Source organism: Vitis riparia, chromosome 17, assembly GCF_004353265.1.
Source record: "Vitis riparia cultivar Riparia Gloire de Montpellier isolate 1030 chromosome 17, EGFV_Vit.rip_1.0, whole genome shotgun sequence".
NCBI lineage: Eukaryota > Viridiplantae > Streptophyta > Magnoliopsida > Vitales > Vitaceae > Vitis > Vitis riparia.
The window spans coordinates 12,034,338-12,057,160 of record NC_048447.1 but is presented as its reverse complement, the minus strand read 5'-3'; the positions used below and the strand labels follow the sequence as shown (position 1 = coordinate 12,057,160).

At 38.8% G+C, this 22,823-nt stretch overlaps 1 protein-coding gene across 2 annotated transcripts in view; it reads right to left on the bottom strand.

Annotated features, from left to right (window-relative positions):
* The window catches only part of LOC117904662 (DNA annealing helicase and endonuclease ZRANB3), a 53,903-nt gene that overhangs the window by 30,468 nt on the left and 612 nt on the right, over nt 1–22,823 (bottom strand). For both annotated transcript variants that reach the window (XM_034817386.1, XM_034817387.1), the window contains exons 2-3: nt 21,949–22,308; nt 12,886–13,018 (exon numbers count right to left, since the gene is read on the bottom strand). In XM_034817386.1, coding sequence (XP_034673277.1) covers nt 12,886–13,018; nt 21,949–22,308 — 493 coding nt within the window. The remainder of the gene's footprint in view (nt 1–12,885; nt 13,019–21,948; nt 22,309–22,823) is intronic.

The window sequence follows — 22,823 nt, the reverse complement described above, 5'->3', positions numbered from 1 at the left end:
GACTGTTTTGCATCTTTGAGTGTTCTTCTATTCCTTTACTTCCATAATATTTAAAATAGGCAAAAATGAGGGACCCTCCAAGCTTTCTTTTGCTTCTTCCCCACAATTGAGTTATGCCAACTCAAGAGAGTTCTTGTTACAAAGAAGTGCATCACCTACCACTCTAAACAGAGAAAAAACCAGTTGCTACAAGATTCTTGCTTTGGAACAATGAAGGAGCAAGAGATCAACCAACTCTTCTTCCCCTTTACACATGTAACATCTATTCAATATACCTCATCCCAGCTTCTAAGTTGATCAAGCATTAAAATCTTTCTCCAAACAGCTTCTTAAATAAGGGAACTCACCTTCATTGTCACCTATGGGTTCCAAACTATGCTTGTGGGGAAAGGCTGACTTCTTTCTAGGCTGAGAAAGCACAGAAAATATTGACAGTGAATTTGCTACTATTGGTTTCCTTCCAACCCAATATATCCCCAGCCCTTCTAATTGGCCTCCATTACAATCTCCAGAAAAAAAGCTCACCTTCCTAATTCCCAATCATAGAACTGTCTATGAAAGTAAGGACTCCACTGACACCCCTCCCTAACCTACTCCCACATCTCTACTACCTAAGAGTCTTTAACAACTACTAGAAAATAACTCTAAAAAGCACTCATCCAAAATACTTTCTCCATACCATTTATCTTTCCAAAATTTTACCCTTTTGTCATTACCCACAATGAAATGAGATATGTTATTTTTTTTTTAACAATGAAATGAGATATGTTATTTTTTTTGATAAGCAAGAGGATATATATAAAAAGGCTTAGAAGCCGCAAAGCATACAGGAAGTATACGAGGCTACCAACCCCTCAAACAAAAAACAGAGCAACCCAATCCCTATTTGGAGGCTAGCCACTCCAAGAAACCTATTAGGGAATTCGACTCCATATCAATGTACACTTTAGCCCAACCCCAAATATTGTATACAAACGAAGTTTTTAACTTCTGAAAAGCCAACACTCCCCCCTTAAAAGATATGTTATTAAAGACCTTCCACTTGAATCTAAAAATGTGGAAATCCAGAGGAAATGCGGAAGGTACAGTTGTGACATAGTTGTTTTCATTTTACTTCCTGATTTTATGAGAGATTTTCTCCTAAAATCAAGGATTAGATTTCTTTTTCTTAGGCAAATGATCTCAGACATTCGTGCATAAATATCAATGCAAGAATCAGTTTGAAAGTAATGAGAAAAATAAAAAGAATCATTTTTTTTCTTTCCCTGAAATTTCTTCGTGATATCAGAGCTAATTTTGAACCATTCAATCTTTCCATGACCAAATACATAATGGCCACCAAGAAGGACTTCTCAACCTCAGAAGTCACCTCCACTCAAGAAGCTCCTATTCCAAGCAATAATAAAGGATCAGACGGTGTTGCTTTTCTCCTTACTAGACACAAACTGAATGGGCAAAACTATCTTCAATGGTCCCACGCAGTCATGATGTTTGTATGTGGTAGAGGCAAGAATGACTACCTCACCAATGTAGTGCCTTAACCTATGAAAGAAGATCCCAAATTCAAAGGATGGAAGGTTGAGAATAATATGGTTATGTCTTGGTTAATTAACTCGGTGAATAATGACATAGGAGAAAATTTTATACTCTATGAAATGGAGTAAGAAATCTTGGAAGCAGCAAGGGAGACTTATTCTGATACATAATACACAGTAGAGGCATTTGAGATAAAAAGGATCCTCCATGATTTACGCTAAGGTGAGTTGTCGAACACTCACTATTTCAATCTTTTAACTCTCTATTGGCAACAACTAGACATGTTTGAAACCACCAAATGGGACTGCCCAACAGATGCAATCAAGTACAAGAACATCGTTGAGAAGAAACAGATTTACAAATTTTTATTCGAACTGAACAAAAATCTAGATGAAGTTTGAGGCAGAATATCAGGAACTAAACCTTCACCTAACATCCGAAAAGTTGTCTCAGAAGTGCACCAAGAAGAAAGTAAAAAGAAAATCATGTTGGGGTCACAAACCAGCCAACCTGTCACCGGGTTCAGCCTTAGCGACTTGGGGTCCTCCCAATCCTTCTAACAACAATTGACCAAGAAAAAGGAGACCTTGGTGTGATCACTACCGAAAACTAGGTCATACCAAGGACACGTGATAGAAAATCCATGAGAAACCAGCGGATTGGAAGCCATCACGTTCTCAAAATGATAGAGAAAGTTGAGAACACCATGTCACTATTAAGGACAACGCAGTACCACCTAATTCCAATCCGTTCAGCAAAGGGCAATTGGAACTATTGCAAAAAAATGTTCAACCAGTCTTAACAGAGGGCAAATTCCTCCAATTCTATCAACGGGTTCAGATCCTTAGCTCAAAAGGTAATTTTATTACTGCCCAATAAGTAAAAAAGGAAAATTTGAGTCCTTGGATTATTGACTTAAGAGCTTTTGATCGCATGACTAGAGATGCCACAATTTTCAAAATTATTCACCTTGTTCTAAGGATTATACGGTTCATATAGTTGATGGTTCTCTCTCAAAGGTTGCTGGTATAGGTTATGTTGTCATCTCTAAGGACATAACTCTTGACTTTGTTCCTTTGGTTCCAAACTTGCATTGCAATTTGTTGTCCATTAGCAAACTTACTCGAGAAAAGAATTATGTCATTAATTTTTTTCCCAAATCATTGTGTTTTTCAGAATTTGAATTCGAGGAAGATGATTGGCAATGCTGAGGTGTGTTCAAGACTATATTTTCAAAGTGGCTGATTATATTGAAAGACAACATCAACCGAAAGTGAAGAACGGTCGCTTTCTATCTTTAGTTCTAATAAAGATAGTAATGTTACAGTTGGAGGGGCCCTTTTGTGGGGAGAAAGAGGAAAAGGATTTGGACTTCCATCCCGTTGTGTATTTTTTGGACGGTTTGGAAGGAGAGAAATAGATTAGCGTTCAGGGGGGGCTCTCTAGCTATTCAGAATCTAAAGAATTCTTTTGTTAGTAACTTGTGGAGTTGGGCTAGGGTGTATATGGGAGAGGAGTCCTCTTCGCTTTTAGGTTTTTTGGAATGGCTTGCCATTCCCTAAGGGGTGGTGAGTGTTGTTTTTTGTTCAGGCTGCTTTGTATACTTCCTGTATGCTTTGTGGCTTTTTGCCTCGTTCTATATATATGCGCACTTATCTAAAAAAAAAAAAAGATAGTGATGTTATGTTATGGCACTATAGTCCAGGACATCCAAGTTTCTTATATCTCAAAAAACTCTTCTCGTCATTATTCACTAAAAGTTCAAATGGTTTTCAGTGTGGAATTTGTCAATTATCCAAGCATGTTCACAAACCTTATCCAATTCAACCACACAAACCATCTCATCTTTTTTCCATGATACATAGTAATATTTGGGGGCCACCTAAGATAAAGAACATAATAAGGATTAGATGGTATGTGTCCTTTGTAGATGATCATACTAGAATTTCTTGGATCATCCTGTTGAAAGAAAAATCAAAAGTAGGTCAAATTTTCAAAAAAAATTATAACAGATCCAAACCCAATTCCATACCAAAATGCAAGTGTTGAAAACTAACAATGCAAGAGATCATTTCAATTCTATCCTAAAGGAGATCATGAAGAAAAAATAGCCAAACTCAAGAGTTTTCTTGCCCATGAGTTCAAAATTAAAGACTTGGGGAATCTTAAATATTTTCTTGGGATGGAAATTGCTAGATCAAAAATGGGTATTGGAGTCTCCCAACGCAAGTATGTCCTAGACTTGCTAAAGGAGATTGGAATGCTTGGGTGTAAAACTGTAGACACACCTATAGACTACACTGCTAAACTAGGAACAGTCAAAGGAAGTGCTCTAGTGTATAAAGGGAGATATCAAAGACTAGTGAAAAAACTTATTTATCTCTCTCACACAAGACTAGACATTGCTTTTTCAGTCAGTGTGGTTAGCTAATTCATGAACAATCCAATTGAGGAACATATGAAAGTCGTATATCATATTGTAAGATATCTCAAAATGACACCAGGAAAGGACTCTATTTCAAAAAAACACAAGAGAAAAATTTAAATTTTTTCAGATGCAGACTAGGCTAGCTCCATAATTGACCAAAGATTAACCTAAGGATATTGCACCCATGCATGGGGGAATTTGGTTACTTGGCAAAGCAAGAAACAATTTGTTGTAACTCACAGCAATGCAAAAACAGAATTTAGAGTTATGACACATGGAATCTACGAAGGAATGTCGTTAAAGAGACTCCCAAACGAATTGAAAATTCAGTAGAAGATTCTATGAAAATGTCCTGTGACAATCAAACTACCATAAATATTGCTAAGAACCCAGTTCATCATAGACCATCATTTTACTAAGAAGAAGATAGAAGAAGGGACGATTTCATTGATTTACACTCCAACAATGCTCTAGATAGTAGACATTCTTACCAAGGCGCTTTCTAGAACCAACTTTGAAGACTTGAGATCCAAGTTGGGAATGATCAACATTTACAACCCAACTTGAAGGGGAGTGTGGAAATCCGGAGGAAATTCGAAAGTTACAGTTGTGTTACAACTATAGCTATGTTAGAGTTGTGTCACAGTTATATGCACAATTATGATATAGTTATGTTCTATTCTAATTTTATTTCTTGATATTATGATAGATTTTCTCCAAAAATCAAGAATTAGATTTCTTTTTCTTAGGCAGACAATCTCAATCATTCATGTATGTTGAGAGAGAGAGAAAGAAGAAAGACCTTGATTCTCATTAATGTAATGATCTACTTACAATTGAGAAATATATATATATATACAAGGCTAAGAGTCCTACAAGGCTAAGAGTCCTAACTACCATACATGTGTCCTACCATATATGTGTCCTATATTAACAAGGAAAGGTTATACACTATAAATACATTATATTCAACACTCCCCCTCAAGCTGGAGCATATACGTCATATGCACTAAGCTTGTTACAAATATATTTAATCCTAGGACCTCTGAGAGATTTAGTGAAGATGTCAGCTAGTTGATCATTTGAATTAACAAAACTTGTAGCAACACATCCTGATGCGATCTTCTCTCTAATGAAATGACAGTCAACTTCAATATGTTTGGTCCTTTCATGAAAGACTGGATTGGATGCAATATGTAATGCGGCCTGGTTATCACATATGAGTTTCATCTGTTCATCCTTTCCAAATCTCAACTCTCGAAGAAGATGTCTCAACCATATGAGTTCACATGTTGCCAAAGCCATAGCTCGATACTCGGCTTCAGCGCTAGATCTGGCCACTACATCTTGTTTCTTACTCTTCCAAAATATTAGATTACCTCCAATAAAAACACAGTACCCTGAAGTGGAACGTCTATCTGTGGGTGAGCCAGCCCAATCTGCATCTGTGTAACCAACAACCTGAGTATGACCTTTGTTCTCGTACAACACACCTTGGCCTGGTGTACTTTTGATATATCGAAGAATGCGGATTACAGCATCCCAATGGCTATCACATGGTGACTGTAGGAATTGACTAACAACACTCACAGGAAAAGAAATGTCTGGACGAGTAATGGTGAGATAGTTCAATTTACCTACAAGCCGTCGATATCTCCCGGGGTCTCCTAAAGGCTCCCCCTGTCCTGGTACAAGTTTGACATTCGGATCCATAGGTGTGTCTACCGGTTTACAGTCTAACATACCGGTTTCTTCCAGGATGTCTAAAGCATACTTCCTTTGGGAAAGGACCACAGCAGAACTGGATTGAGCTATCTCAATTCCCAAGAAATACTTGAGTTTCCCCAAGTCTTTGGTCTGAAAGTGGGTAAAAAGGTGTTGCTTTAGTTTCTGAATACCATCCTGATCACTGCCTGTAATGACGATGTCGTCCACATAAACAACCAGATAAATACACTGCCCCAAAGAGTTATGATGATAGAAAACTGAATGGTCTGCTGTACTGCGAAGCATGCCAAACTCTTGAACAACAGAACTAAAACGGCCAAACCATGCTCGAGGAGATTGTTTCAAGCCATATAGAGAACGGCGTAACCTGCATACTAAACCAGACTCCCCCTGAGCAACAAAACCAGGAGGTTGCTCCATATAAACCTCCTCGGCAAGATCACCATGAAGGAAGGCATTTTTAATATCCAATTGATAAAGAGGCCAAGAACACATGGCAGCCATGGAGAGAAGCAGACGGACAGAAGCAATCTTGGCAACAGGAGAGAATGTGTCACCATAATCAGAACCATAAACCTGAGTATAGCCTTTAGCAACTAAGCGGGCCTTAAGGCGATCAACCTGACCATCAGGACCAACCTTAACTGCGTAGACCCAACGACAGCCAACGGTAGATTTACCCGAGGGTAAAACAACAAGATCCCAAGTGCCATTAGAGTGCAGAGCAGCCATTTCATCCACCATTGCCTGTCGCCAGCCTGGATGGGAAAGAGCTTCATGGGTGCTCTTTGGAAGAGAAACAGAGGATATAGCAGAAACAAAAGCAGAATAGGGTGAAGATAATCGATGATAACTCAAAAAATTGTAAATAGGATGAGGATTACGAGTAGAGCGAGTACCTTTCCAAACAGCAATGGGTAAGTCATTAAGAGAAGGCAGAGCCGAGGTAGGTGAAGCCGAAGGGATAGGAAGTGAGTCAGCAGGTGCCTCAGCAAAAGGGAGAGGAGCAACGACACGAGGGCGACGATGATAAACCTGAAGTGGTCGAGGAGGCATAGCATCAGGTGGGGAGACAATGGGAATAGGCAAGACTTCAGAAACAGGAAGAGACTCAGAAGTGGTGGAAAAGAATGGTGAGTCCTCAAAGAAGGTGACATCAGCGGAGATAAAGTATCGACGAGTCTCAAGGGAATAACAACGATAACCCTTCTGAAGTCTGGAGTATCCTAAGAAGAGACACTTCATGGCTTTGGCGGAAAGCTTGTCCTGTCCAGGAGTGAGAATATGAACAAAGCAAGTACAACCAAAGACACGAGGAGGAAGGAAATAAAGTGGTTGGTCAGGGAAGAGAAGGGAGTGAGGAATCTGATCATGTAAGACAGAGGAGGGCATACGATTAATCAAATAACAAGCGGTAAGAACAGCGTCCCCCCAAAAACGAAAAGGAACATTACTGTGGAGGAGAAGAGTACGAGCTGTCTCAACAAGATGTCGATTCTTGCGTTCAGCTACCCCATTTTGTTGAGGAGTATGAGCACAAGAAGACTGATGAAGAATCCCATGATGGGACATAAACGAAGTAAATGGTGCTGAAAAATATTCCCTGGCATTGTCACTGCGTAACACACGAATAGAAATATTGAACTGGGTTTGGATTTCAGCATAAAATTTCTGGAAAATAGAGAATAACTCAGCTCAATTTTTCATTAAAAATAACCAAGTACATCGAGAATAGTCATCAATGAAAGTGACAAAATACTGAAATCCTAAAGTAGACGCAGTCCGACAAGGACCCCAAACATCAGTGTGGACAAGCTCAAAAGGAGACTTTGCCCGATTATTCAAACGCTTTGGGAACGAGACACGAGTATGTTTCCCAAGCTGACATGACTCACACGGAAGTGACGATAAAGTGGAAAAACGAGGGACCATCTTCTGGAACTTGGAGAGACTAGGGTGGCCCAGACGATTGTGAATGAGGAGAGGAGCATCAGTGGAAATGCAAACTGCAGGAGATGAATCCGAGGTGAGGTGATAGAGGCCTTGAGACTCACGTCCTATGCCAATCGTCTTCCCCGTACTCCGGTCCTGCAAGGTCACAAATTTATCAGAAAAGGTAATAGAGCAATTAAGAGTACGAGTGATTTTGCTGATGGAAATAAGATTAAAAGGACATTCAGGAGTATAAAGGACAGAAGTGAGAGGTAGAGAAGGTAGAGGAAGGGCCAAACCAATACCTTTAGCCACAGTTTGAGAACCATTATCTAAGGTAACAGTAGGTAAAGCAGAGGTAGTAGTAATAGAGGAGAAAAGATCCTTATTACCAGATAAGTGATCAGAAGCTCCAGAATCTAGAATCCAGGGTCCAAGAGAAGATGTGTGGGTAAGGCAGGCAGAGGCATTACCAGGCTGGGCAACAGAGGCAACAGAAGCCTGAGATGCGGAAGAGCTCGGAGGTTGAGGCAGCGGAGAATCAGAGGACTGGGCCACATGGGCAGTGCGAGGAGGTCGTCCATGTAACTGATAGCAACGATCGCGAGTGTGGCCAAGTTTATTGCAATAGGTGCAATGAGGACGTTGACCTCTACCTCGGGTACCATTGCGGCCTCCTCGAGAGCTAGTTTGAGAAACTAACACAGAAGAATCTGAAGTACTATCAGATGACAAAGTCTGAGTGGAGGAGATACGGAGGAGGCGAGCAAACACATCATCCAAGGACGGAACTGATGAACTACCAAGAATCTGATCGCGGACAGGCTCAAGATCCGGACGGAGGCCAATAAGAGTAAGAACCATGAAGAACTGGTCAAGCTGTGTTTGTTGAGCCCCAACATCAGGAGTAAGAGGCATCACAGTCAAGAACTCCTCCTTAAGAGAGGCAATCTGGCCAATATAAGTAGATAGATCCAAGTCCTGTTGGCTGAGATGGACAATAGCAGAAGCCACCTTATACAGACGCTGGATATCATTCGTATATAATCCTTTGGCCTGAGTCCAAAATTTAAAACAAGTTTTGTAGGCCCGAAGATGAAGAAGAATCTTGGGATCAACCGATTGCCATAATACACTACATAACTGTGCATCTATCTTCCTCCACTGTACGCGGTCAACCTCAGGGATATCTGCCTCCTGTGTAATCAAGTGATCCTCATATCCTTGACCCATAAACCAAAGTTCAACAGAGGCAGACCAGGAAAGATAATTGTCACTGCCAACCAATTTCTCCGAAGTAATCATAGGAGAGCCAGATATAACAGCGGAAAAAATGGAATTTTTAGTAGTCATATCTACTTATCTGGAGAATGAAGTATGTTTGGATCGAAGAGAGCCCTAATACGGCTTCAGATTGCGGCGTGGCACCACCGAAAAAGGGAGACGACCTCAGATCGCGGCGTGGTACCACCAGAAAGGTAGAAGAACACTTCCCAAGGCACGTGCAGGGATTGGAGTGGAGAAAAAGTAGTCGGAGCTTCGCCGGAAAGACTGTTTGGAGGGCCGACGGAGACAAAAATCCCCAAAAGAGGTATGTGCAGGGCTCGGATGGGAGAACCAGGGAGGTAGGGAGGCTGGTCGGCGTCAGGCGAAGCTGGAGGAGGACGCGCGTCGCCGGAAAAGGCCTCACGCGCCCTCACGCGCCGGCGCGTGAGATTCAGCCGCCGACCGGAAAATTGCGCGTGGGCGGCGCGTGGAGGCTTTTTTGGTGCTGGTGCCTTCACAAAAGTTGGAGATCTCCTCCAGGCGCTCCTTCTGGTATGGTCGGTGTCGGAAAAATACGTCGCTGGAAAAGTTCGCCGACGGTGAGTGGTTTATGTCGACGATCCGAATGTTCGGAAAGTATTGGGAGATGGGGAAGGTGACCGGAATGAAACACGGTCACCGGAAGGTTTCCCGGAGTTGATGACACGGGAAACAGGAAAGAATTAGGTTTTCTTCCTTGGCTCTGATACCATGTTGAGAGAGAGAGAAAGAAGAAAGACCTTGATTCTCATTAATGTAATGATCTACTTACAATTGAGAAATATATATATATATACAAGGCTAAGAGTCCTACAAGGCTAAGAGTCCTAACTACCATACATGTGTCCTACCATATATGTGTCCTATATTAACAAGGAAAGTTATACACTATAAATACATTATATTCAACAATGTATAAATATCGATGTGAGAATCAGTTTGAAAGTAATGAGAAAAATAAAGAGAAGTATTTTTTCTCTCCCTCAAATTTCTTCAAATACCCTTCCACAAACCCACTTCATAGTCTCACAGCCATCCCTCACCACCCCCCTTCATCTGCCTTAAGCTTTCCAACTATAACCTATTTCCAAAGGGACTTCCTCTTAGTAACAAATCTCTAGCTCCGTTTGTCGAGGAGAGCCTTATTAGAAGTATGAAGATTTCTAATGCCAAAACCAACATTTTTCTTATCCAATCGAACAGTAAATCAATTAACCAAATGAGGTCTATTCTCAATCCCCCAAGGCCCCAAAGGAAATGCCTTTGGATCTACTCTAAACTTAAGCTCACCCTTTTGGGAACGATAAACAAAGACATGAGACAAATTTGCAAACTTGACAACATGCTCTTGATCAAGGTGTCTTCCTCCTTTTAAAAGATGTTACCTTTCACACAAACCAAACTTTCTCTAAAATCTCTCCTCTACTAATTCCCACACCCTTGCTAATTTGTGAAGAGCTCCCAAACAAAGGCCTAGTATGTGTTAGGTAGATTTTCTACCCTGCAGTCCAATATCAAAGCTAGCCCTCCATATTTGACTTCTCTTATCTGGATTAGTTCACTTTCATGATGACATTCTTACTTATTAAAAAGAATATTCTTACCCATTTTAGAAACATGGTTTGTCAGCTTATATGTGATAAGAGCACGCAAGCATGTGTGTAGCTATTTATTGAGTTTCATTGTCACTCAAAAGTTCCTATTTCTAAGGTAATATGCATCTAGAAGTATGTGGTTTGCTAGGAAATATTACATTCATATGGTTTTACCTAGGTAAGCACTACTATATTCATTTCTATGCATATATTCTTTGTAATTAAGTTCTTTCTTCCAACCTAGAGAGAGAGAATGATAAAGGCCAACTATTCGTATCCAACTAAACACTAATTTTTTAATAGTCTTTCTCTGACCAAATGCAACTTTTTTTTTATCAGAAACAACAAATGTATTAACCAAATACAACATTTTGCATTTATGAAATATAATCTTAACTAATTCTCATTCATAATAATTGGGTTTTGAATACCACTAATCAAGAAAATGGACTTAGGCATTATGCATAGAAAGGAATATGATTGTTTAGTTTGTATTCAAATGCATATAATTTCTCAATAGTCTCTTCAATCATATGCACCACCCCTCCCAAAGAAAAAAAAAACCAACGAAAACATGGAATAAAATAAACCAATGTTTTTATAACCGAACCGATGATTAAACCGAAAAAGTTACCTGTTCACAGTTCACTAGTCGGACCGGTAATCGGACCATGGTCGAACTAGTGATGTCATAAATAATAATTTATATATTATATAAAATTTTAAATAATTATAAGAAATTAAAATTATATATAATTAAATATTATAATAATATTTCATTTTTATATTTAACATATCAAATTAAATGATGAAGAAAAATATGAATATATTAATATTTTAAATTTTATTAAATAGAACATTTATAATATTTAAATATAAAGATATATTTAAAATGAAAAAAATTATAATATTTAGTTTTATTTGCATGTCTTTTGTATTTTATTATTTTGAAATTATTATATTAATTAATTTTTTTTTTTTTTAGTTACATTATATAATTATTATAAAAATAAATGTGAAAGGTTTTTGTTGAAAAAGATAGGATCGGCTGAGATAATTAGCATGATATTAGGAGATATAAATGTATAAGATATTAGGAGATTTATTCATTTATTTATTTTATTTATTTTTGTAAACAGTTGTATATTGTTAGGTTGTTAAGTTGTTTCCTATTTTTGTGTTGAGAAAAATTCTTTATAAAGAGGATGTCGTGTATACAGTTTTAAATATAGAATAGAATAAAAAAAATGTATATATATTCATTTCCTATTCTATTTGCAATTTTATACTTTTATACAATAAAAATTTGAAAAAAAAATATTAATTTTGTTATATATTTTTATTTGCAAATATAATACAATGAAGAAGTTTCATAGCTTAATAGTTAAGCTTCAATTTTTACACCTGAAGGTCCCAAGCTTGCAAATTTTTTTTCTTCTCACTAACTAATCCCACATTGAAAATGGATAAAAAAAATATATATAGGGATTGTGGGATATAAAAGGCATGCAAGAATCATTAACTTGTGAGACTAAAAGCTTATTGGGTTTAATGACAAAGGGGACGGATGGGCTCTTCATAGAGTGATCCAGTTCCCTTAAGAAACGTTATCATTTTGGTGCAAAATGAATCAAAAAGTTTTTTTGGCTTAAAAAAAAAAAAAGTTGAATCAGTCGGTTCGTTCGGTCCGACCGCCGGTTCAACCGGTCCAATTCCGGTTCAACCCTTGGCCGGCTCAATTAGTCGGACCAAACCAAAACCGTGACCGTCCGGCCCGGTTTTTAAAACCATGAAATAAACATAGGGGATGAGTACATAGAACACTCCATTAAACACAAGCTACATATGCACAGGAGGTGGACCACATCCTAATCCATTGTAGGTGCATGTGAAGCACATGGTCCTTGTTTTTCTCCTTGTTCAGAGTGTTTCTGAAGCTGCCATGTTTTCTGAAGAATATGTTGTCCAGCTACTAACACATGAAATTTGCTGGCAAAGTTGGAAAGAGGTGCGGAGGATGGTTCGCTACATTTGTTCTGGTGCTTTTGCAAAGAAGCAGTGCTGCAAGACTTTTAAAAGATAGAGCACTCTGATTTGGCATTGAAAGCTAGTTTTCTCAAATTTCTTTTTTGCTGGTAGAGTCCACCAGGAGAGGAAATTTGTTTTTCTTGGATTTCATACAAAGATTGAGCAGGAGCTGATCCCATTTTTTGACCTTGCGTAGATTTCTTTTTTCATTTTTCTTAAAATTTGATGCTCTATACTTCTTGTTTACTGGGGTTGTGCCCACCCCATAGGTGCCAATTTATAGTACTTACTACTTGCTTACTAAAAAAGAAGCATAAAAAAAGGAAGTATTACCAAGATGGATATCAGCAGGCAAACAAAAGGGAAGCCAATGCTCCAATTCTTCTGCCCATGAAAATCGCAAAATAGCTGGGCAAACAACAAGTATAGGCCCCTCATTCATGAAACAGGATGCAATAGCAATGGCCTGAAACAAATTAAGCATATAAATGAGATATATCCCCAAACCATCTTAAAAGACAAAATATGAAACAGGCTGCAATAGCAATGGCCTGAAACAAATCAAGCATATAAATGAGATATATCCCAAGCCATCTTAAAAGACAAAATATGAAACAGGCTGCAATTGCAAAGGCCTGAAACAAATCAAGCATAAAAAGGACATATCCCCACAAGCCCTCTTAAAAGACAAAATTGAAGTGGTTCTAGAAATGAGGTTATTAGTTTCAGTAGGACAGACCCTGAAGGAGACACATATGCATCTGTTACAAGTTGAACATTGATACTCAAGGGTACAAATCAAATATGCACTGTGAGCATCCCAAAATTCAAGAACAATTTTTTAAAACTTACACACTATATGTGTACAACCAGGGAAATGACCTGATAAATTCATGATATAGAGTGGTCCAAAACAACATTTCTTTAAATGAATATAACTAGGCCTGTCAAATAATAGAAGTGTTGTCCATTTAGAAAACAAATTTATAAATGTGATGTGTGGGTCATTGCCCATTTAAGAAAAAGATCAATTAAGAATAGAATCTGATTTCTTTTTTTCTTTTATCAGAAACGAAACATATATTGATAAAAGTAAAGTTCTAAGAGAAGAATGAGAGGTCCTCTCCACATACAAAACCTGATCAAAGTAAGACTATACCCCACTATACAAGGATAACTACAAATAAAGGCATGTACAAAATATCCCAGAAACCAAAATCAAACTCTCTCAAACATTATCCACCTTTTTTGAATTGCAAATTGATAGGCAACTAAGTTGAATAACATTAAGTGGGATTCCTCTAAAAGTGGCGGTACAAGAGGCTCAAAATGAGGAGTAGAAGTGAAGAAGATCCTACAGCATCCCTCCTGTTTTGCACATTTCCTTGAAAATCCTAACATTTTGCTCTTGCCACACAATCTACAATACAATGAGGCAAGAGGTATGCCAAAGAGTCTTGACTTTGATTAAATTCCCCAATCCTCTAAATGAGATAATCATCTTATCTCCATATTAGCTACAATAAAGAACTTATGTCAAAACTCCAACGTTATTGGGCAATGTATTAAAAGATAGTCAATTGATTCTCCATTCCCTTTGCACAGAATGCACCAACGAGGACTGGAGATTTGTAGGGTCTTCTCACCTGTAGCATGTCATTAGTATTTGTCTTCTTATGCACCACTAAACAAGCAAAAGTTTTAACCTTTAAAGGATCTTTTGATTTTCATATAAAATTAGCCAAAAGAAACAAGATTGGATTTAAGGGCTTAGACAAGACTGTGAAAAAAGATTTTACTAAGAATGAGCCAAAAAAAAATAAGGACCAAACTCTTGAATCTACAGTAGAAAGAGACAAGTGCACTAAAATAAGTGAAGACACAAGTCTTTCGAGAAGTTCAGTTTCTTATGAGATTACGTCGAAAGTTAAAATTCCAAGAAGACGAGTAGGAATTACTAAGGGCAATTGAGATGGTATGATTTCTCATTAAAACAACTCTATAAAGGCTTGGAAATTGGGAACACAAAGGTTGATCTCCCCACCATAAATCTTCCCATAATTGGATCATCTTCCCATTTCCCACCACAAAGCAGGTGTATGGGGAAAAGTCCTAAAAGACTTGTACAATAGCTTTCCAAGGGCATCTGTGTGACCATCTAACCAAAATGTTGGAATCTCATCCATTAGGATGTATCCCATAAATGCTCAAAATAACCTAATGCCAAAGACCACAACTTTCCTTAAGGAACCTCCGAAGCCACTTCACTAAAAAAGCATGATTTCTCAAAAAAGTCTTCCCGATCCCCAGACACTCCAAACTCCTTTGGCCTACACACTACATCTCAACTGATAAAATGATCTTTCTTCTCCTCCCCAATCCTTAACTAAAGGAAATCCCTTTACATTTTCTTAATCTTTAAGGCTATTGATGCTAGGATCTTGCAAAGAGTAAGGAAATAGTTAGGGATGTGGGACAGACATGACTGAATTAAGGTTATCCTCCCGTCAAAGACAAAAAAGTCTTTTTCCACCCATCCAACCTCCTCGAGATTTTATCAACCACCAGGTCCCAAAATCCTATTGTCTTTAGATTCTTTCCTAAAGGAAGACTCAAATAAGACAATGGTCACTCTGAAACTCTACATTCAAGTGTCAAAACCGACCCGCATATCAACTCTTGGCTTACATTAATACCAAAAAGAGTATTCTTCTCTAAATTGATATTCAACCCCAATAATTACCCCAAAACCAAAATAACCAACTTAAGGTTCTATAGAAATTCTAAAGAAGCTTTAGAGAAGAAAATTGTGTCATTTACAAATTGTAAATGAGATACTCTAGCCCTATCCCTTCCAACTATGAAATCCTTAAATAAAACACTTTCCTTCGCTCTAGTCATCATCCTACTGAGGACATCCACTACAATGGTAAAAAAGAAAAGGAGAAAAAGGATCTCCTTGTCTTAATCCTCTAGTAGCCTTAACCTAACCTTTGGCATTTCCATAAACTAGAATTCCAAAACTCGTTGAGGACAAGCATCCCCTAAATCAAGATCTCCATTTTGTGCTAAAACCTTTCCTTTCAAGTACATGATCCAAAAAACCCCAATCCACATAGTCATAGTCCTTTTCAAAATCAATTTTGAAGACCACCCCTTCCTCACCCAACCTCCTTTTCTCATCCACCACTTCATTGGTTATCAATACCACCTCTAAAATTTGTCTCATTTCAATGAAACCTCTTTGAGATTAAAAAAAAAAAAAAATTGTTTCATTAAGTACTTTTCTTAACCGTCCTAATAAGACCTTAGCTATAATCTTATATAAACTTGTAACCAAGCTAATAGGTCTAAAATCTAAAATTTTGGTTGTTTGACTTTTTTTTGGCACCAGGACAATGAAAGTGGCATTAGTGTTTTGATTTATTATCCCATTACTGTGGAACCCCAAAAACACTCTCAAAAGGTCCTCTTTTTATCACATCCTAGCACTCGTAATACACCGCTACAATAAAACCATCAAAGTCAAGGGCCTTTTCCTTATTCAATTGGAAAATAGAATGGTCTCCAAATATGGATGACCATTCTAAACCTTATATCCTCCAAGAACCACCTAAGGGTTTGTGTAGAGCTTTCCAAAAAAATTCAAAATCTCCTCTTGACATATTTTCAAAGTCATTTAGGAGTACCCCCTCTTCAGACACCTAGGATTTTATGAGTTTCCTTTTTCGCCTCCCATTGGCCACTCTATAAGAGAACTTAGAGTTGCAATCTCCTTCTTTGAACCATTAACCCTAGATTTTTGTCTCCATTTTTTTTTTTTTTTATTGGAAACGACACAAAGATATATTGATAGAAAAAAGAAGTACAAGAAGAAGGATGAGAAATCCTCCCACCAAAGACAACTAAATTACAGGAAAATACACATAAAACAAACAAACTCCCACTAAGGACCAATCCTTATGGAGTACACACCGCTATCCAATCCAGTTGAATCACATTAAGGGGAGTCCCCTTAAATGCCTTGGAACAAAAAGCCCAAAGGGAAGCAAGGAAAACAATAGAGTCTCAAAGGAACTCTGAATTCCTTGCTTTATCCTCGAAAATCCTTGCGTTTCTTTCCCACCACACAACCCGAATTAGAGCGATGCTCACAGCTTGCCACAAAACTATCCCTCTCTTAGAATTACCGAAGCCTTTAAATTTGATGAACATCATGTCATATATGCTCCTTGGGGGAACCCAATCCATCTTAGCTAAATGAAATAACCTATGCCACAACCCAATCGTCAAGGAACAATGAAGAAAAAGATGATCTGCTGATTCCCCATGCTTCATGCACAAAATACAAATATCAGGACTAAGGGCTTTGTAGGGTCTTCTCACTTGTAACAAGTCATTAGTATTCACCTTCTTGTGTGCCACTAACCAGACAAAGGACTTCACTTTGAAAGGAACTTGAGAATTCCAAACGAACTTTGAAGGAAAGTCCTGAGGAGATCCAGAAGATTGAGATAATGCTAGAAAAAAGGATTTGACTGAAAAAAGCCTTGAAGAGGATAATGGCCATAATCTGGCATCTGGGACCGAAGGAGAGATACAAATCATCAAGAGACCGCATGAGGCCTTCTAAGTCCTCAATCTCAGAATCTGACAGGTTACGGCGGAAATTCAAATTCCAAGAGAAAGGACGAGATGGACCGAGAACTGAAGAAATAGAAATGTTTTTATCCACAACTACTCTAAATAGTCTTGGATATTGGGTTCCCAAAGGTTGGTCCCCCCACCACAAATCTTCCCAGAACCGAATTATTTCCCCGTTTCCTACCACATGCCGAGTAAACAAGGAAAACCCCTGAAAGACTTGTACAATAGCCTTCCAAGGACAGCGAGGTGACCATCTGACTAAAGTGGTAGCATCCCAACCATTAGAGTGTGAACCATAAATGCTTAAAATGACCTGATGCCAAAGAGCTGAACCCTCTCTAGGATACCTCCATAACCATTTCCCTAGAAGAGCGAGATTCCTCCAAGAAATATTCCCAAAACCCAAACCCCCTATTGTCTTCGGTTTGCACACAACATCCCACCTCACTAAATGATCCCTTTTGCCTTCCCCAACCCCTGACCATAAAAAATCCCTTTGCAACCTCTCAATTTTTGCAGCCACTGAAGCGGGAATCTTAAATAAGGAAAGGAAGTAACATGGCAAATGGGTAAGGCAAGATTGGATAAGAGTTATCCTCCTCCCGAAGGATAAGTAGGCCTTTTGCCACCCATCTAATCTACTTGAGATTCTCTCAATCACTGGATCCCAAAAGCCACACACCTTAGGGTTCCCGCCCAAAGGGAGAAGAGAATAGGCCATCCGGACGCCTTACAATCAAGCATCACAGCCAATCTTGAAAGATGAGCCTGATCAAGATTGATGCCATAAATACTACTCTTGTCAAGATTGACCTTGAGCCCAGAAATGTGCCCAAACACTAACAAAAGACTCTTCAGAGTCTGCAGCTCTTCCTCCCTTGAGTTAGAAAAGAATATGGTATCATCAGCAAATTGCAAATGGGACACCCTAGTTCTATTTCTACCCACCCTGAAACCCTCCATCATATTTTTTTCCTCTTCTCTCATAAGCATCCTAATCAGTACATCTGCGACTAAAGTAAACAAAAAAGGGGATAAAGGGTCGCCTTGTCTTAATCCTCTTGATGCCTTAACCCACCCTTTAGCGCTACCATTCACCAAGATTGCATAAGATACCGAAGATAAACATCCACTCATCCATTTCCTCCATCTAGGACTGAACCCCTTCTTTTCTAACACATGATCCAAAAAATCCTACTTCACGTGATCGTAGGCCTTTTTAAAGTCTATTTTGAATACGACGCCTTCCTCCCCTGACCGTCTTCTCTCGTCCACTATCTCATTCGCTATAAGAACCGCGTCCAATATTTGTCTCGCTTGAACAAAAGCGCCTTGAGTATAGTGGATGGTCTCATGTAAAACCCCTCTTAGGCGCCCTGAGAGCACTTTGACTATTATCTTGTAGAGACTAGTGATCAAACCAATGGGTCTAAAGTCTGATATTCTCTTTGACAAACTCTTTTTGGGTAATAGAACAATGAAAGAGGCATTAGTGCTTTGATTGATAATTCCGCTCCTATGAAATTCTGCGAACACTCTCACCAACTCCTCCTTAATCACATCTCAACACTCTTGGAATACGGCGATAGTAAAGCCATCAGGCCCCGGAGCCTTGTCCCTATCCAACTGAAAAATGGCCTTAGAAATCTCTTCTTCAGTGAAAGGGGAGTCTAACCTTAACGCACTCTTTTCTAAAATAGGGGACCAATCTAATCCTTCAACACCCCAAGACTCTCCTGTAGGACTTGTGTAAAGCTTTTCAAAGTAATATAAGATCTCCTCTGTGATACTCTCGGCATTCTTCAGCGCTAAGCCCCTCTCATTCTCCAACTCCTTGATATATTTCCTATTTCATCTGCCATTAGCCACTTTATGATAAAACTTAGAGTTGCAATCCCCTTCCTTAACCCATTTCACCTTAGCTTTTTGTCTCCAATGAATTTCCTCCCTCAATATTAATTCCTCTAGCTCCCCTTTTCTTGAGGCTCTTTGGCTTAACAAATCAGAATTGAGACCCCCTTCCTGCTCAATGGCATCAAAGTTAGCTAAATCATTGAGAATACTTTTTTTCTTTTTTTTAAGCTCTCCAAAAGAAAACTTATTCCACTCCTTCAATTTGGCTTTAACATATTGAAGTCTCCTCATGAACTTATGACCTTCCCATCCGTTTCCTTGAAACCCACTCCACCAATCTCTAAAGTTCTCCTTGAAATTAAGGTGTTTTAACCACATATTCTCAAACCTAAAAGGTGTTGGCCCCCACATAAACGGGTTAGTATCCATAACAATTGGCCAGTGATCCGAGGTCCTTCTAATTAAGGCTTCTTGAAGGCCTTGGGGAAAGAGCAGCCCCCACTCATTTGAGAAGAGAAAACGGTCCAGTCTCTTACACACGGGAGACTCTTGCATGTTTGACCAAGTGAATGAAGCATTCCGAAGAGGTGGGTCAAGCAATTCACATTCTCTAATAAAACTATCAAAGTCCCTCATGCTTGGTGTTAGGCTAGAACCCCCCATTTTTTCTGAGCTTCTCCTTATGACATTAAAATCACCGCCCACACACCATAACAGATAAGTTAATCCATATATGTCAAAAAGTTCCACCCAAAAATCCTTCCTAAGTGAGGGACTGTTTGGACCATAAACAGCGGAAATCCAAAGAGGTCCACAACCGTCCAAAGAGAACTTGACTGAGACCGAGAAAGATCCTATTACCACCTCCTCTCTACGCAGATTTTTTGAATCCCAAATGATCAAAATCCCACCTGATGCCCCAGACGCCGGAAGAGCAACCCAGTCCTTATTTTTGACCGTCCAGACACTACCCACAAACCTTCTATCACAATTCTCCTTTTTTGTTTCTTGAATCATCACAACATCCGGATTCTCTGACCTAAGAAAATCTTTAACCATCCTATGCTTATTCCTTGAACCCAAACCCCTAACGTTCCAGCTGATAATTTTCATGGGAAAACACAAAGACCCTAACCTTCCAAGCCAAAACCAACAGGTCTCAATAACCTGTGGGGCCTTTGTTTTTCCTCCTGGAATACACCTTAATGTCAAGAGAGCATAAAACCTCTCGCACTTTAGCCATTTTCCCGAAGGACAGACCATCAATAAGGAAATCACCTGAATCCTCCTTATGCGACCTGACAATAGACTCCTTAGGGGTACAAAACTCGATCATCTAGTTAGATAAAGCACACCGGTTCTCCTCCTCAACACGGTCAGGGATGTCACCATATTTTAAATAGTCAACACCACCTTTTTCATAAAAAAATTTTGAGATAACTTGATTTTCCGTAGGAGACTGAGGAAGAGGGACTGAATTGGGGAGAAGTGGACCAGAAGGACTCGTCAAAGGAGAATCCGGACTACAGGAAGGAAAAGAAGGTGACTCGGGTGGCTGAAAAGGAGAGGGCTGACATACCTCCAAGTTTTTGGCTCCCGGAATTTCGCAAATCCCCTCAAAGATGAGTCCTTTACCTCTGATTATTGAATTAGAAGGTGAAACCATGTCTGAAGAGCCACGAGGATCAAACCCCACTCGTCCCGTTAGCCCTCCTTTGACTTCATCGCGGCTCGCCGAGGTGTCCTTCTTCGAAAGATTACCAGACAGAGGACATCTGGAGAGAGGATTCACTCTGATTCCTCGCTCCATCTGAAATCCCATCCCAAACTCCTCTTCCATGTTGCGGTCTTCACTTGTCTCCATTGAACCTCTTCTTTTAACAATAAATCCTCTAGATCCCGCTTTCCTCCAATGATAACCCTAAAAGAATATCATTATTTTTCTCTTTTAAATCTCCAAATAACTCTTTGTTCTACTCCTTCAACTTAGATTTAACAAACTTTAGTTTCATCATAAATTTATGACCTTCCCAACCATCAACCCGACACTCCTGCCACCAACATGTAAATTTTTCCTTAAAATCAAGGTGGAACAACCACATATTCTCAAATCTAAAGGAAGTCAAGCCCCACTTAAAAGAATTTGTATCCAAGCTAATTGGGTTACAATCCAAAGTCCATCTAGGAAGCGTTTCGTGAAGACTTTGAGGGAAGAATTGATCCCACTCATTTGAGAAGAAGAATCTATTCAACCTCTTGCAAACAAGCGAAGCTTGCATATTTGACCAAGTAAAAGTAGCATTTTTAAGAAGGGAATGTATTAGCTCACTTTCTCTTATAAACTCATCAAAACACCTCATGCTAGGGGTTAACCTAGAAACACCCATTTTCTCCAAATTTCTTATGAAATTGAAGTCCCCACCTACACACCATTTTAGATAAGTTAGAACAAAGAGGTCTTGAAGCTCCACCCAAAGTTCCTTCCTCAAAATAGAATTATTTGGACCATAAACTGAAGTTACCCATAAAGAACCCTCTTCATCAGAGCTCAAGTGAACAGCTACTGGAAAAGATCCTAAAACCATCTCTGAAAGCTTGAACTTATTTAAGTCCCAAATTATCACAATACCGCTCAAAATGGTGTATAATTACATAATATTATCCACATTTGAATTGTATAACTTTAATAATTGCCTGCAATATTCTTACTTTAGTGACTTCATTAATATCACAGCATTCCTTCAAGACAAATGAGCATCATTAATTCACTAAACAATAAACCAAGCATTGAAATCAAAGACAAAAAGGCACAAAAAAATCAAGTATTTATCAACAGCATTAAACTGGTTTATGTGCAATATAGAAATGAGGAGCATAAACAGTGGTAACTCTTACCTGGAGTGTTTTCCCAAGCCCCATTTCATCGGCAATTAGACACCGACCACCTCTTCTCAGACCAAATCTTACACCATCAAGTTGGAAAGGCAAAAGTGCATCTAACAACCTTTTAGGTAGCATCCCTATCAATTCATCAACCTTATCATCAGACAAATGTTCCAGTCTGCATGGCATCCACTGCTCTAATACAAAGGAATGTGAAAGCCTCTCAACAACATTGAAAGTTCCCCAAGGTATCTCTTCAAATTCAATGCCCTTGGAATTTTTCAAGCATCTCAAAACTGCATCATAATCCCCAAGTTTGTAGACGCAAGCTTTTCCACCACTGTGGTTTTGTGTGTAGTGCGATGGCACAACCTATTCAAGTTGAAGAACGAAAATTGAATAGAAAAACATATATTAAACGATATCTTAATACAATTTTCAACATGAAACCCAATCCCCAAACCAACCCAAAAAAACCAGACACCAAAATGTGCAAGGAAAACCAAACTTTCACTTCCAAAAATGGGCATAATCCATGAAAATCATGCTAACAAGAACTACTCTAATTGTTACTTATCAAGTAAAAGAATAAATAAATAACATTAGAACTAAAGTCCATTTGCAAATGAGAAAATGTAGGAAGAGAAATCAAGATTTGAATACAAGTCTCCATCTGGTCATAGGGTACTTTTAGAATATTTACAAGTTTTATGTTATAAATAATGCTGCTTCACTTCCCTAAATTTTTTCCAAAAAAAGAAAAAACAAAAGGTCCTTTGAGTAGAAAAATGATCTCAACTAAGCTGAAACCTGTAAACAAGAAGCATAAGAGCCACATTCCCCCCTCTATTCTTTCCCACGTGTTCTCACTACCCAAAAAGAGGCTT